Source organism: Camarhynchus parvulus, chromosome 13, assembly GCF_901933205.1.
Source record: "Camarhynchus parvulus chromosome 13, STF_HiC, whole genome shotgun sequence".
In the NCBI taxonomy this organism is placed as follows: domain Eukaryota; kingdom Metazoa; phylum Chordata; class Aves; order Passeriformes; family Thraupidae; genus Camarhynchus; species Camarhynchus parvulus.
The window spans coordinates 8,739,932-8,755,326 of NC_044583.1; the positions used below are offsets into that span (position 1 = coordinate 8,739,932).

General features: G+C 41.9%; 1 protein-coding gene across 1 annotated transcript; it reads right to left on the reverse strand.

Moving 5' to 3' along the window:
- Positions 1–15,045, reverse strand: PPP2CA (protein phosphatase 2 catalytic subunit alpha). The gene is made up of 7 exons (XM_030957207.1): positions 14,723–15,045; positions 3,677–3,886; positions 3,016–3,189; positions 2,781–2,870; positions 2,329–2,490; positions 1,471–1,589; positions 1–752 (listed from the first exon to the last, which is right to left on the reverse strand). Exons 1-7 carry the CDS (start codon positions 14,822–14,824, stop codon positions 680–682), a joined length of 930 nt encoding a protein of 309 aa, XP_030813067.1. The 5' UTR covers positions 14,825–15,045; the 3' UTR covers positions 1–679.
- Between the last annotated feature and the right edge of the window lie 350 nt (positions 15,046–15,395).

Below are 15,395 nucleotides of genomic sequence, written 5' to 3' on the forward strand. Positions count from 1 at the left end.
TTTTTCCATACTTAGTTCACAAGTTTATTATGAAAAACACTGCAGCTCTGTCCTGCAGTAACATTGTTTTACAGAAAAAAACAGTTCTGTTCAAAGTAATTCACTATCCTTGGACAATTACAAGGGACAATATGGTAGGGCAGAGTGGAAAAGGGAACTGAGTGCAGACAAAAAAAAAAATCAATACAATTAAATTAAACAGTATTCCCTGAAAATAAAACAAACAAACAGTTTCAGAACAAATATGAGGCCTTGGTACTTATTTTAAAAATGTTCTTTAAGCTTCAATGATTGTTTGCTGCTACCCTTATCTACAGTCATGCTGAATAAAGCTATAGCTAAATGGAAAGTTAAATGTATTCACGAGGTGTTAATGTCTACATCTTATTATTTGCAGTCTCTCAGAGAAAGCAAAAGTAACTACAAATAGCGCTATGCCAGAAACTGGTTTCTTGACCAACAATGTTGCTTCAGCATGCAATGAACTGGTTCATTCTAAAGTGGTCACAGTTGTTGATGACAAGAGGCTTTGTATTGAATATGGCACGTCTTTTGGTCCATGTGAAAACAAAGTTTGAATGTTAAATATTTTCTGACACTTTGGAGTTACTGTTGCTCTTCCCATTTTCTTTAGGTCAACATATGGTTCATGGCAATACTGTACAGGTCTAAAATCTCTTTACAGGAAGTAGTCTGGGGTGCGACGAGTAACATGCGGTTCACCTCTGCGCGGTGCCGGGTCAAACTGCAAACTGAGAGCACAGACAGCAGTGAGAGCTCAGCCTTCACTCAGGTATGCTCTAGCCATGAGTTACAGAGCAATGGTTTAACACAAGTGAGTCTCTGCAAGTTTTATCAACCAAGTTTTCTAGGACAAGTGTTCTAGCTCTTCCACTCCTGTTAGTATGTACTTTTAACCATCACATTTTAAACTCCTCTTACCATTAATTTTAGCTTTAAGACTCAAAGTGGTTGAACATTTGTATCTATCAGAAAGTTAAAAGTCTCCAGTTATTATCAAAGAGGGCAGTATGCACAGCGCTTCTCCCTCATTTACTAGTGAAGTTGCTGCTGCAGTAGTTAGAAATCTCATTTAAAGACCTGACACCCAACACCTGAAGAATTCAAAGGTTCCAAAAGTCTCCTGCCCAAGACTGACAAGAAGGCATTACCTTAGATGTCACAGACTACTCCTGCTCTCAAATCACATCCATACGCAGTAAGTCATTAAAATCCAGATAGTTATACAAAACAAGATTGAGTAGTCTCACTTTAATCTCACAGAGAAGATCTCAACAGCAACTGTTCCAGAAGCTTGACTCCAAGACTTTAAATGTGACTGACCCAACAATTCCACAATCACTCCACCTCCCAAAAGCTTAGAGAGGGGAAAAACCCCCATACTTTAACATAATTAAATGGGATCCTCAAATCACAGGCAACATAATTCTCATTTTTAAATATACTTACAAGGAGTATTTTAGAGTGTCATCAAGTTCCATAATTGCAGCCTGGTTGCCACAACGGTAACAATAGTTTGGAGCACTGAAAATTGTTACTACATTCCGATCATGGCACCAGTTGTACCCCTGGAGAGGAAGGAAAAAATAATTCAGACAACCAAGTTAATGCACCCCATGTAACCACCTGACTACAAAGCAACCTTTTAATGTGCACAGCCCTAAGTGGCATTTGTAGGGTTACTTTAAATAAGCTTAAGGCTGTATCTTTTTTCTCTTCTGGAGAGAAAAAGGGTAAAAAGGAATTTTGGCCTTCATAGGCTGCTTCCTACTAGCAAATATGAGCTAGATATTAAAAAAAAAAACACCTAGCAGGATTTCTCCATTAGATTAGCATTAAATAGTTAAAACAGCAATTCTGAAGTACACAATCCACTCTGAACCTTCAACTATGATCACCAAAACCAGAGTCCAGACATACATTTAAAAACCTGAACTGCTAGCAACCACTAGAGACCAAGAACAAAGTCACGCATCCAAGCTAAAGAGAAAAATTACACCTTTTTTCCCAAGAGACACATATTTAAAAACCTTTTTATCTACACAGAAATGCAATACCACATCTAGTACCAAAGCCTGGCTTGAGATATTGCTGTAAATTTTCAGGAAAACAAGGCCAAAAAAAGGTTACTCCACTGTCACATTCCTTCAGCAGCACGTGAATACTGCCAAGGTCAACTTTCTGGAATACTCCTAGCTGGATCATCACCGGTCACAGTAGCATATGCACATCTCTGACACACAAAGCATGGAATAAATGGATCAAGGACACAACCCAAAGTTTGAACACACAGGATGTCCTGCTCACCTCCATTACCAACTGATGAGCTCTTGAAACCAACGTAAGGCCATTAGCATGGTTAAAGGTTTCTGAAATATCCTGTCCAAACGTGTAACCTGCACCTCGAGGAGAAATTCCCCAGCCACCGCGATCATCTGGATCTGACCATAGCAAGTCACACATTGGACCCTGTAAGAGATGGAGAGGATGTTTCAGAGGTGAAGTACAAAGAACCAAAAGCAAACAAAACCAAAAATGCTTGCACTTGCACCACCCCTGCACAACTCTTTGAGACTTAATATGTTTCTTTCTTTAAGCAAGGACATGCCCATCATTTTTCCTTTAAAAAATCCAGAACAAAGACAACAGGCCCTTTAATATTGCTAAGTTGATTTGAATTTAATTTTCAGCCTGCAAGCTTAACCCCCAATACATGGTGAATCATCAATCTCATTGGCTTAGAAAACATTTTTCAGTACCTCATGGGGAACTTCCTGCAAGCGATCAAGTGCTCTGATGTGATCCAGTGTATCTATAGATGGAGAGAGGCCACCATGTAGACAAAAAATCTGCAAGAGTTAAGAAACATGAAGTTTACTTGCATTAACCAGTGCAGTCAGAACAGTTTAGAATAAAGATGAGAACTAACAGAATGCAATGTTAAGAACTCCCTTTACAATAAAAAACATTCAGCTTTGTCAAATGTCAACATACCTGGCCATCCACCAAGGCAGTTAGAGGCAGGTAATCAAAAAGGTCTGTAAAGTATTTCCAAACATTTGCATTTCCGTATTTCCTTAAACATTCATCATAGAAGCCATAAACTTGTGTGATTTGCCTGCTTTCATGGTTCCCTCGAAGAATTGTGATGCGTTCACGGTAACGGACCTAAACAGAAGAGTTTATTTTAGCACATCAGTGAGCAACTCTTCCCCAGAACAGAATTTGCACTCCTCAATCCCTGCCATACACCAATAAACCATTCTGAAGATTATATAATAACCTTTAGGGAAAAAAGGACTCATTTATTCCAATTTTCAACTGCCAATTACTTTTGAGATTAATTACAAGTTATATTTATTATTACTAGGGGACTTCACTACACCTGTGCATTAAGCTGATCTCCCCAAGCAAATTCTTAAAGATTGCTACTTAGGCAAGTAAAAAATAAACACTCATTTTAGATGAAGCTCAGGCTTGCACCTGAACATTTTTATATTTTTTTTAAGAAGTGACTTAGAAAACTAAGAAAGCCAAGAAGTCAGTTTCAGTCGCTTTAATACCAATGCAGTGAAAAACATAATAGATATTAAGTGTAGTCAGGATAGTAATGATATCTTTTATACAAAACTGTAAAGCTGAGAAGAAAAGTTACCTTAAGAGCTACAAGCAATGTGACTGTTTCGACTGAATAATATCCTCTGTCAACATAGTCCCCCATAAACAAATAGTTTGTGTCTGGTGATTTGCCTCCAATTCTGAAAAGTTCCATGAGGTCGTGAAATTGTCCATGGACATCTCCACAGACTGTGACTGGACATCGCACTTCTTGTACGTTGGATTCTTTTGTCAAAATTTCTTTAGCCTGTAAAGCAAAAAAGCACATAAATTGTGAGTTTGTCTATGAAGAGCTGTTTTATTCAGAGCATGCTCTACCACTTCCAACTCTGCTACCTGCTCTCTTTAGGAGCTCTCGTCCCTTCCTTCCCTGAAGCACTTGAGCGAGAAGTTTATCTTTACTTAAATGCCCTTAAAACAGCATTTCACTTTATGAAACCTTGTATTAGTAATTAGTACTTGCATGGCTGCTTTTCCTTCTTGAGGACAGTATTTGAAGCAAAACTTCAGACTTTGTAGAAAAATGGTTCTGTGAAGCACAGAACAATGAACATCACTACTGGAACTTTAAAAGCTTTTAAGTATTTTGAAAAATGGAATCTAAAAATCCTGCCAACATCTTACTTTCAAAAGCCCGAACTCAGACACAGCCAAAACACTACCAATACCTTGGCACTCACCTGTACAAACATCTTCACCCACCTGCAAAGGCAGGGGGTCCTGCATGAAGCAGAATGAGAACATCCACAGGTACCAGCAATTACAGAGCAGGCCATTACCTGTGCAAGTTCTCTCAACAAGTTTTGTGATTAAACACAGACTAATAACATCAAGCTGTATCTTCATAAACCAAAGCTGGCTAAGATGCTTGTAACCACCATTTTTCCCCAAAAAATTGTGTATATAAAAGCTGCAGACAAAGGTAATTTGTATGAAGAAGCACAGGCTAAATATAGCACCAGAAAGGCAATTCTGAAATAATGCAAGACAGTGGTTACAGTTTGTTCTCAGAACAGTCACCAGACACATGCCACAATGATTTGCTAAATCAAGAAGGTATTAGAAATATAAATAGTAACAAGTTTACTAGTTACCATCTACTAACACTTCCCTCTTTTTCAAGCATCAATGCTCCTATTCAAAAAGGATCCCTTTTTTACCTCATTAAATCAATTACAAGAAAATACATAAAAATTATATTCTAGTCTATAACCCAAGTTGTCTACAAGAAAGTGGCTGACACTCCCACCCAAAAGTGGTGTCACTGTCCCACACATCATCCTGGCTGACCACCATGGTCACCACTTCAAAAAGAAGCAACACCTGAGTTTAAATGATGGAAACTCATGAAATTCAATGTTTCACTACAAAGAAATGCAAAAATACAGCATGGCTAAGCACCCTGCACAACACAAAGCTTTAGGTGTCACTCTGCAGACGTATTTACATCAAAAGTCAGTCTCATATGACAGTTTCCACTTGCACTGTGCCCAGTACTAAAGATAGGTCATTCCTGGCTTGTGGTCAATGCTTAAAGTGCAGATGTATTTTAAGATAGCCTGACTTGAGTTAATTTTAATGCAGTGACACTCACCGGATGTTTTGAAGGTGTTTTAACAGCCTTAGCCTCTTCTAATACTCTCTTACATTCAGAAGCATTAGCCAGCTTAATTCTCCTTTAGACAGAGAACATCACAGATGCTCACAGCACTTCAATATAAAAAACCCACTCTTTAATGAGAATGTTTCTACCACTGGATTTTCTTAACACACTTGAAGCACTGCACAAAGAATGCAGCATTCATTTTTCATCAAAGGTATGCAGCGTTTGTGCTGAGAATGGCAGAGTTCTCAGGAACTGAGTGTTGCTTCCTCAGTTTCTGAAATATTAAATCACTCAGATATGCACATGACCAAACACAGGGAAGCCAGACAGCTACTCTGATGGGAAAAGACTGTTCCAGGTCAATTTGCAAAACAGCAACCTCTGTTTAAATCCTGCAGTGGAGGAAAGCTGGTGCAGGGATTCCAACATTTCCATGTTTTAAAAGCAGTTTCATGCAACACTGTGTTATGAACTGTTTAGTTCATTTACAGTCTTCTGTCCCACAGCATTAGAAGTGGCACATACTCAAGTACTTAAACACTCAGCTCTATAAAAGAGCTTCAGCAAAGCTGAAGGTAGAAAAAATAACATCCTGAAAGCAAGACAGGCTTGCAACAAGCAGTCTACTATATCCCAATACTATATCCCAACTTTCATAATAAACAAATTCCTCTAAAAAAGTAAAAAAAAAAAAAAAAAAGAATTTTAATATACCATAACACAATACAAACACAAGTTGGTAAGACAACAGTATATTTAATACTACAATTTCACAATGGCAATCTGTGATCACTAATACTACTCCTGCAGTATCTGTGCCCCTGACCTTGTACTGGATCAGACACAGCAACTCCTGATTCTTGAAGGTGCTGCTCACTCACCACATCACACAACTCCCTAAAGCTACCCATCCTCCTCTCCAACAAACGGACTTCCCATCAACAGCTCTCCTACACTTCCTCAGGGAGAAGAAGCAGCAGAGCTCTTCAGCACCCTTCAGCAGAAGGCAGAAAACTCCTTGATCCAACCATCTGACAAAGGAGAACTAGGAAAGACACACACACATCACCCCCTGAACTTCAAACACCCCAGGACCTATTGCCACAAAGGATCATAGTGCAACAATGCAGTATTTTGACATCAACATTTTGTAACATCACTGCCTATCATCAGGACAAACAATGATAAAATTCATAAACAGATTTTCTCAAGCACCTGCCAATTCTTTTGTATCTCTGCCTTTTTTCAGTTCTCAACAATTCCTACTATTAAGACAGCCCTGAACTTCCCTACCCCTCCAACACTTAATTAAATCTTTTTCACAAGTACAATACCACCACAAGTCAAAACTTCTGTGGTGCAGGATACTTAAGCAAAAACTTGCTATCAACAACCTACCATATTACAGTTGTAAAACCCTGCCTCTGAATCAGTTTAATAATTTTTCCAGCACTACACTCTCAGATTTCAAAATAAAGTGCAAACACATACAGAATAAGACTGCAAAGAACACGTTACTTCAAGTTGATAAATGCTAATTTTACAGCCAATTAACAATTAAGTCAAAGACAAAAAACACAGCTGTGAGACAGTTACAGAAGTAGAGTATAAGAACCGAGTGCAATGCTGTCATAAACACTACAGCTGAGGTAGGAAGTCACATATTTTACTCAGAACAATCTCAAAGTTCGAACAATAAGCAATAAGTATCAAATACATTTCAGCTTAGTCATAGTAACTGGAATTCATTCTGACTTGATACTGGCTAACTCAGTCATTTCTCTGTAAAGTGAAAACTTGTACAATCCCAAAACTTAACAAGAATAAAACCAATATTGGCTTAAACACGCAAGAAAACAACCAATTTTCACTTTACTATAAAAAGAGTAGCACTGCATAAAAACTCAACCTAGTACTTGAGAATTAAACCACTCCTGGCCTGCTGCACATCATCTAAAGGCCCAGCTGAACAGTACCAAGCTGCTTTGGTGGCTCTGTTTACAAAGCACATCTCTGCAAGGTGCTGGTCTTAAAACACAAAGATCAGCTTCACTGTTTTAAGACAGTACAAAATCCAAGTGTATGAAATGCCATAGATAAGAATTTTGAAAAAGATGACAATTAAAGTCACTACCATATGATTTTCAGATCCTCAGTTAATTTAATGAGATGCATGGGTTGTACGCATGCAGATGTATCTCTTATTTCCCCTGCTCCCTCCAAATCTTTTTATCCTATATGCCACAAATTAGGGCTCAGAGTCGAGTGCCATAAAAGCCATAATCCATCTAATTCACTTCCCTCATGAACAAGTGTACATCATCAGCCTTGTCTCACAGAAGTAATTTCCAGTGGTCCATTTCTACAAAACCCTCTGAATTAATCTGTGCCCAAATTCCTCTGTGTTTCCAGAATGTACCAGATATTTCTTAATTACTCTGACACCTTCTTAGGTCCCTACATTCTAGCATGAGCTCTGACAAGTCAGCCCAATTATCTACCAGGAGAAACTCTGTAAAAGAAAATAACAAGACCCAAACCAAAGAGTACACATCACTGTATCTGTGTAGAATTGTAAATAAATGCTTGAAGCAGCACTATGAACCAGTCATCAAAAGATTACCACTACTAACTCTGTTAAGAAAATACAACCATTATTTTGATTAGACAACACAGCCCCAAAGTCATGGTTGCAGATGGTAACATGTCATTCTTGGCAGACCAGAATTCACACCTGCAGCCCACCATGCTGTCTAGTAAAGTGTGTCATGAGAAGCATCCACTGTAACCAAGAAATAGTTATTTGTAGTTACCAGAAAGATATTTTGATGAGATTGAAGACTTGAACCACACCCATAATTTCCTGTCACCAAGGTGCACAGGATGTGACTAAAGGCACAATGATCAGCTAATTGGGATGAATACTGGGTTCAGCTGTTCCAACATCATGACCTGGAAAAGGTTCCAGTTCCAAGCAAAGCCATCCATTACAGTGAGCAATTCTTCTGCAGAGTCAATGCTTTTCAATTTAAAGATTTCCCCACTCCTCACCAGGGGAGGAAAGAGAGCAGGTTCAGACAAAAGATGGGCTTATTTTTTAAAGCAAAAGGTGTTTTAATTCACTGACATTTTAAACAAAACTAGATAAATGAAGCCTCCAATAACACCTTTCTGTGAAGGAGGCATGGCAGCCAGATTACACATGACACAAATGGGAAACTGATTTATGCTGAACTTCGCAATCCACTAAGGAGTTCAGTGTGAATGTGTAAGCAGGAACAAAATTAAAATACAAAGCTCCCCACTGACATTTAATTATTTAGTATTCCAAAGTAAAACCAGGATTTCCATCCACATAGAAATACTAAGCAGCAAAATACTCTTTTGCCAGGACAGAAGTTGATGCACCTGCTTTCTCTCTGGATTTGTGACTAGCACCTACACCTTCATTTCTAATCTCTTCTGTTCAGTGAGAAGAGAGACCAGTTTAAATAGAAGATACTCACGAACCAGAAGAGCAACCCCAATGCCAGGACTGCTGTAAGATTAAAATAACACAACCACTTTCCTTTATTGCCTGTAAATTCTAGAAGGCCTACAAGAAAGCATGCAAGCAGTAAACTTCTGCCAAATAACCCTCCCTTCCTTTGTATTACAAAAGGACTGACACCATTCAAAACCCTGATAGCCCCCTCAACATTTCCATCTGAAAAGTTCAGTAGCATTCTTGCCCTCAAAGGTAAATCTGGAAGAGGAAAGGCTGTTAATCAATCCGTAGTTGACAAGAGCAGTGAGGATAGGAAGAGGGTCTTCTGAAAGAACTCAGTGCCGTTATTTTCATTCATAAAAAAGATCTTGGTATCTTTAAATCGAAGAAAAATAATCTAGGAAAAACTTCTTTGAAAAAACATAAGTCAAATAACTCAGGAACCCTTATGCCTTCCTTGCCTCATGGGAGCTCCAAGGAACACAGCAGTGACAGCAATGCAGGAAGCCGACCACTTACAGGAATGTTTTTCAGTCCTCCCTGTAGAACAAGCTGTATACATTTTGAATCATTCAAGTTTTTTAAAAAAAGAAATAGGCTAAACCTATTCCCAAACTAGTTGTGCTTGATATCAACAAGTCCAGCTTCATGTAATGAACTCAGAAAGTTCTCAACCCTTTTGTTCCAGTAATTCCAACACAGATTGGCACAGCCATGCTACGGGTCAGGACATCAGCTGGAGGACAGCATATCAAACCTCAAGAAGGAGTTTGGAACCAACCAGCAAACCAGAAACACCTGTAATGGAAGGCATGTTCAAAATATTCAGCAGAAATACTGGAGACCTACTGAGTAACTGAGCTCTAGTATTCGCTCTTTAGTTAGGAATAAACTTTTTCCAGTGTAAAATACACTACCTGAAAGAAAATAATTTAACAGCATTACTGAATACAGGGTAGTGTTTAAGGGTCCCTAAGCAAGAGTGAAAACTCAATCCCTCCTCCAGTGATTCCCCTCACAACAGATCTCTGCATGAGGCCAGACACAGCCAGACAGGTTTGGGTTTTGTGCTGGGCAAGGCAACCCAGGTGAGTAACTGGAAATGGCTCGGAAGCGATCAGAGAGCAGCACTGTCATAACATCTGAGGAGGCAACAGCCTCAGCACAGGTAGATTTGGAAGGGGACATCAGTCCTGCAGCCTTGTCCATGTCTTCAGCCTCAAACTGGCAGAACTCAAGTGGGAACTTGCTCTGACTTAGGAGTGCTTCCTACTGTTAGCTTAAACTATGCCCAGAACAACACAAGTATCTTTCACTCCTACTTGATCACAACTAACTCACTGTTAGCACAACTCAATTTTTACAGAATTCACCAGAATTGAAAAAAAACAAACCCAAAAAGCTGCTGATGGTACTATCACTGGCACATTCGAGACTAAATTTTTATATGCACATCAAGACCTTGTATGTGAATCCAGACAAGGTGAGAAGGCTGGCAAGGTTGACTCTTCAAATGCCTTCTGCGAAAGAGACGATTTCCATTTTTCATTGTCAACAATAACAGAAAACAAACAAAATGAAACAAACAAAAAAAACAAACCACCAGGAAACAAAACCCCACAACAAATCAGAACACTGGGCATCAAACTTTTTTTTTTTTTTTAAAGTGTTCAAGAATAATCTAAAACACAGTCATTTAAACGTTACAAAAGGTTTTGCACACTACACTTGTAACTCTTCGGAGACAGAAGATGTAACTACATGGCCCCGTTAATGACTTGATCCCTAGGTACGTTCAACAAAGCAGCAAAGGAGCCCTGAACCACCCTCTGGTCTCCCAGAGCCCCTGGAACAGCTGCTGAGGGGCCCTCCCGCCATCGGCAGCAGCATTCCCTTGCTACAGAATCCAGTGCACTGGCACGGCAGAACTGCAACGCTGCACATTCCTCCTGTGCCAGGGGCAGGGAACACAGAACCTGCCCAATGCACAGCCCACCACACAGAGCACACCATACTATCACCACCTGGGAATTCTGTTGGGGCAGGTTTCTTGGCTGATTTACAGCAAGCTCAGACAGGAACATTAATTTTTACTATCATCTTAGTCTGAAGAATAGTTAGTTATACATGATGGGTATGGGAATGCAAAAGCTAGCTAATGGAAAAGCCCTTGCAAATGCAGCTGGAAACAGTTTAAAACATCCACTTCTGGCCAAAACAATCAGCCAAGAAAGGGAATTCCTGAACAGAACGGAATGTAGGAAGGGGACATATACCTCTGTCTGAAAAAGAGGCTGGACAGACAGCTCAGCTTAAAACACAGGAGTGAGATCCACAGAACATGTAAGTCTGATGTATTACAGGAACTGAACTTCGCACAGGCATTTTTTGACCCAAAAGAAAGCTTCATCAGAAACGTCCTCTCAGAATTAAGTCACTCAACATAAGCTAAATGAGTTAGCGTAACTCACACAGCTGCAGTGGGTAACCTTTGGTTACAGAACATCCAACTTGGAAGATCAGATGTTAAAACGAAAATTCTACAACAGGAAAAAAATTAGAAAAATATGCCATGAACAAGGTACATACCAGAGAACCGTACAGAACAGACCCAGAAACACATTTACACTACAAAAATTAGCAATGGTGACAAATCAAAAAGCAAATGTAACCAACATCATTGTTACAGATCAAAAACTGCAAGAGTCAAACCTTGAATCAAGGTTTCTTGAATGCCTCTACCAGCATCAGCCCTTCACTTAGTTTAAAATATTTTGGCTAGCAGCACTATCTATTCAAAGGTATTTCACTAGCAATTCAAGAAACCTGAAATGCTTTATACAGTATATAAGACCAAATAGTCTTCCTTGTCTCCAGAAACTGTAGATGCCACACACAAACTCACTAAATTATGGAGTAGTGTTTTTGAGGGAGTGGCTCTGATACCTCTGCCTGCACCTGCACTAGATACTTTCTGCAATAACCAAAGCAAACTCTATCCAAAAATTCACCTCATTCCTTTGTGCAATTTTAGACTGTCATCCCACCTTCCTGAGCAATGTGCCACACCCCCAGTTCCTGTGATAAAGGGCATCTATACACAGAGGAGACAAGAACATTTCCCTCCACTGTCACAATGTATGGGAAAGAAACTAAACCAGCATCCTTCCATTCAAAATGGCCAGTGGAAAAACTCTCACCTGGCAATAAAGGACTTCCTTTCACCTCTGCCAATAAACAATTCAGCACTAACAGGACAAACACTGCTCACACGTACCAGTAACTGGACTGGATATATTCTGACCACTTCTTTAGAACCTGCACTTCTCAAATACTGAAGCAAAGCACACACAATCGGTCATTCAACTGATAGAGCATTAAACACACAGCATGTACCAAGCCTAGAATAATTTAACTGCCACTCAGAGGTTGATTATTTCAAATCATTTGTGAAAGTATAATGTATTATTCATGGTTACAAATTACTTCTAGACTTCGAAGATGTTTCTGCCCAGTTCCCACCACCACCATCACCCAGGTAACGAGGCTCAGTGAAGGACACACTTAGAAAGTAACTGGGATGCACAAAGAGCCACACAATTATCATGTTCATAAAAAATTGCTGAGTTCTTCAGGTATCAATAGTGAAATACAAGAGAGCCCTTAGGCTCATTCTTATTAGACAGGCACCAGTCTGCACACATGAAGCCCCAGCAGATCAAGAAATACTCGTCAGGGAGATCATCCAATCAAACAGTGTTATCAGGAAAAGCCCTTAATTTTTAAAAATTGTTTATTTTGACTAGCCCTAGTTGCAGCTCAGTATGATGAAGAACAACAGTTTATACCTAGTAGGGTCTTTATCTGTCCTTTGGAACAATAGCTGCATTTGACCATGTCCTTAAGCTAATCATGATGTGATTACATCCACAAAACTACTTCAACAGTTCAAACAAAGAACAACCCAGTGAGGCTGATGAAAGTCAGTGCTGGGAACATGGAAACACATTAAAGCAAGTGCTGTCCCTCAGCACAAAGGTGCAGAGCTGAGCTCTCAACCCACTTCCATGAACACAGCGGAGACGAGAGGATGGGAAACTCAGAGTTGAAGGGCCTATTTCCACTTCCTTCCATCAGCAAACATGAAGAAACTTAACTACTCTTAGCAGAAAGTCCAAGTAAATCCACCTGTAGTTATCAGCAACAAATCAACTTTCCCTAATATCAGCAGCCCTGTGGCTGAACTCTGCACAGTGCTGACCATACACCCAGCACACAGAGAGAACTGTCACCCCACCCAGAGCTCCCCCAAGAGCCAACCCAGCCAACATGAAGGCTGCTGCTAAATAATTGGGAGTGATTGGGAGTTCTCTTCCACATTCTCATGGTCTCTCATCTCAACACATGGTAGTCAGACACAAAGTTTTCTTTTCTTTTTTCCTTTACCATTATCTTGGTAATGAGCATTACACATTTGATCATAAATACAGCTCATTTCTATTCTTCACTGGGAAAAAATGAGAATGTCATCTTGTGCAACACTGATGACTGGGACTGTATATTCTGTAAGGAACTTCTAGTGGTATGCCTGCTTCTCACTGAACCAAAACCCCCAATACACAGAAAGCTTTGTGTACATTATACATCCCTCATGGTCCTTCAAATTACCATACAGCCCCACAAAATGGGGCCATATGCACCCACTCCGGTGGGATTCAGGACTCAGCACCCATCAGTTCACAAACGATGGCAAGTGAAATACCTGCCTCTCACATAAAGCACTACAAGGAAGAAGCTGGACCGCCGTCATTGGAGAGGCACATGGAAATAGCCAGGCGGTGACATTGCCACTTGCTTGCAACAGCCTTTAAAATACACAGCCTGCATCAAATGGAAACAGTGTTGAGTTGCTGGAACACAAGTGAACTAAAATCTGTACTGGAGCAAGAGCCAGTCTGGCCAAAATCACTGCAAGTTCTTTATTAAGTTCATAGACAGTCCTCTCAAAAAAAAAAAAAACTTCCAAAAAAACCTGATGTAGTATTTGAAAACACAATTCTGATTTTAAAATATTCTAGGTACTTTCTGGGGCAAGTACATAGGCTTCTTTAGAAGCCAGTACATCCATAACTTCATGTATTCCTTAATATCCAGTTCCAAAAAAATTCACAAATATTTCATCTTTCAGTCAAGAAATACCTAAAACAATCAGTAATTTAAAAAAAAAAAAAAAAACCAAAAAAAACACACCACCACCACTAACCCTCAGCTATGAGGTTACATCCAGAATTAGAATTCAACTGGAAAATGCCTCTGGATGCCACCAGAACAAAATTTTCCTGAATTTCTAAAACGCAATCCGTCCTAGGTTGGCTTTACAACCTTTCTAAGCTATGAATGTCTCAATCAACACATTGCCCTGTAATATCCACGTCTCAAACCAACACCATAAAAATATGGAGTTATGTAGGATCTCGAATGTTTATTCTACGAATTTCGTGAAACCCAGAACCTTACTGAGAGAAACCAAAGCCCCAAAACTAATTTATCCTTCAATTAGTTATAACCGTGTCTGCGTTTATTCATATCATGAAAAATACACGAAATAAATCAAAGCAGCAGCTCTTTACCGCGTGTGATTTCCAAGCGCCTACCATAAGCTTTTCTTTTCATTATAATAACTCACGCTTTGGGGGACTGATTTAACATTTTAACCGGGGGGGGTCTCTCGGGGGTCTCTCCCGAGGATCCATCGCGGCCGCGGCGCCATTTTAGGAGGCGCTGAGCAGGCGGGAGGCGGAGCCGAGGCTCCAGCACAGCCGAGGGGCCGCGGCTCGCCCGGCCCCCGGCTCCCGGCTCGCTCCCCCCGCCGGGCCGCGCCAAGCCCCCCGGCCCGCCCGAGGCCCCGCGCCCGCCCGGCCGAGCGGCGCCACCCCCGCCCGCAGCGCCCTGCCCGGCCCCGCCGCCTCCCGCAGCCCCTCGCTCCTCACCTTCTCGCAGAGGCTCTTCACCTGCCCCTCGGACAGCTGCTTGCACTCGTTGAGCTGCTCCACCCACTGGTCGAGCTCCTTGGTGAAGACCTTCTCCTCCATCCCGCTCTCCCCGTCCTCCTCCTCCTCACCGGCTGCTGCTGCCGCACCGCCCCGCGGGCCCCTGCGATCCGCGCTCCCCACAGCGGCGGCGGCCGCGACGCGTCAGGGCGGGCGGACAGGCGGGCGGGCACGGGGAGAGGGCGGCCCGGGGCACTCCGGCTGCGGCAGCGCTGCCGCTCCTCGCTCCGCACCGTGTAATGGCCGCCGCTGCTGACGTCACCACCCCGGCCCCACCGCGGGGAGGGGGACGCCGCGGGAGCCGAGGGCGCGTGCGCGGCGCCCGGGCGGGGCCGCGAGTGCGCTCTGAGGGGAGGGGGCGGGTGAGGGCAGCGAGCGCGCCTGTCCGCCCCGGGAGCGAGGGATGGTTGTGCTTTATCCCGGTCCTCCTTCCCGGGTCTGCTCCTGAGCCCCTGGGGGCTGGCGCTCTCCCCGTGCCGGGGTCCGTTTGAGGGGCGCGGCGCAGCCCCGCCCGCTCGCAGCCGTGAGGCGGGAACCCGAGCACTGCCGTGAGGGGTGGCCGGCATGGCGGTGCCGGCCCCTCCTGTGCCCGGCTTCTGTGCGCCGGCTCCTC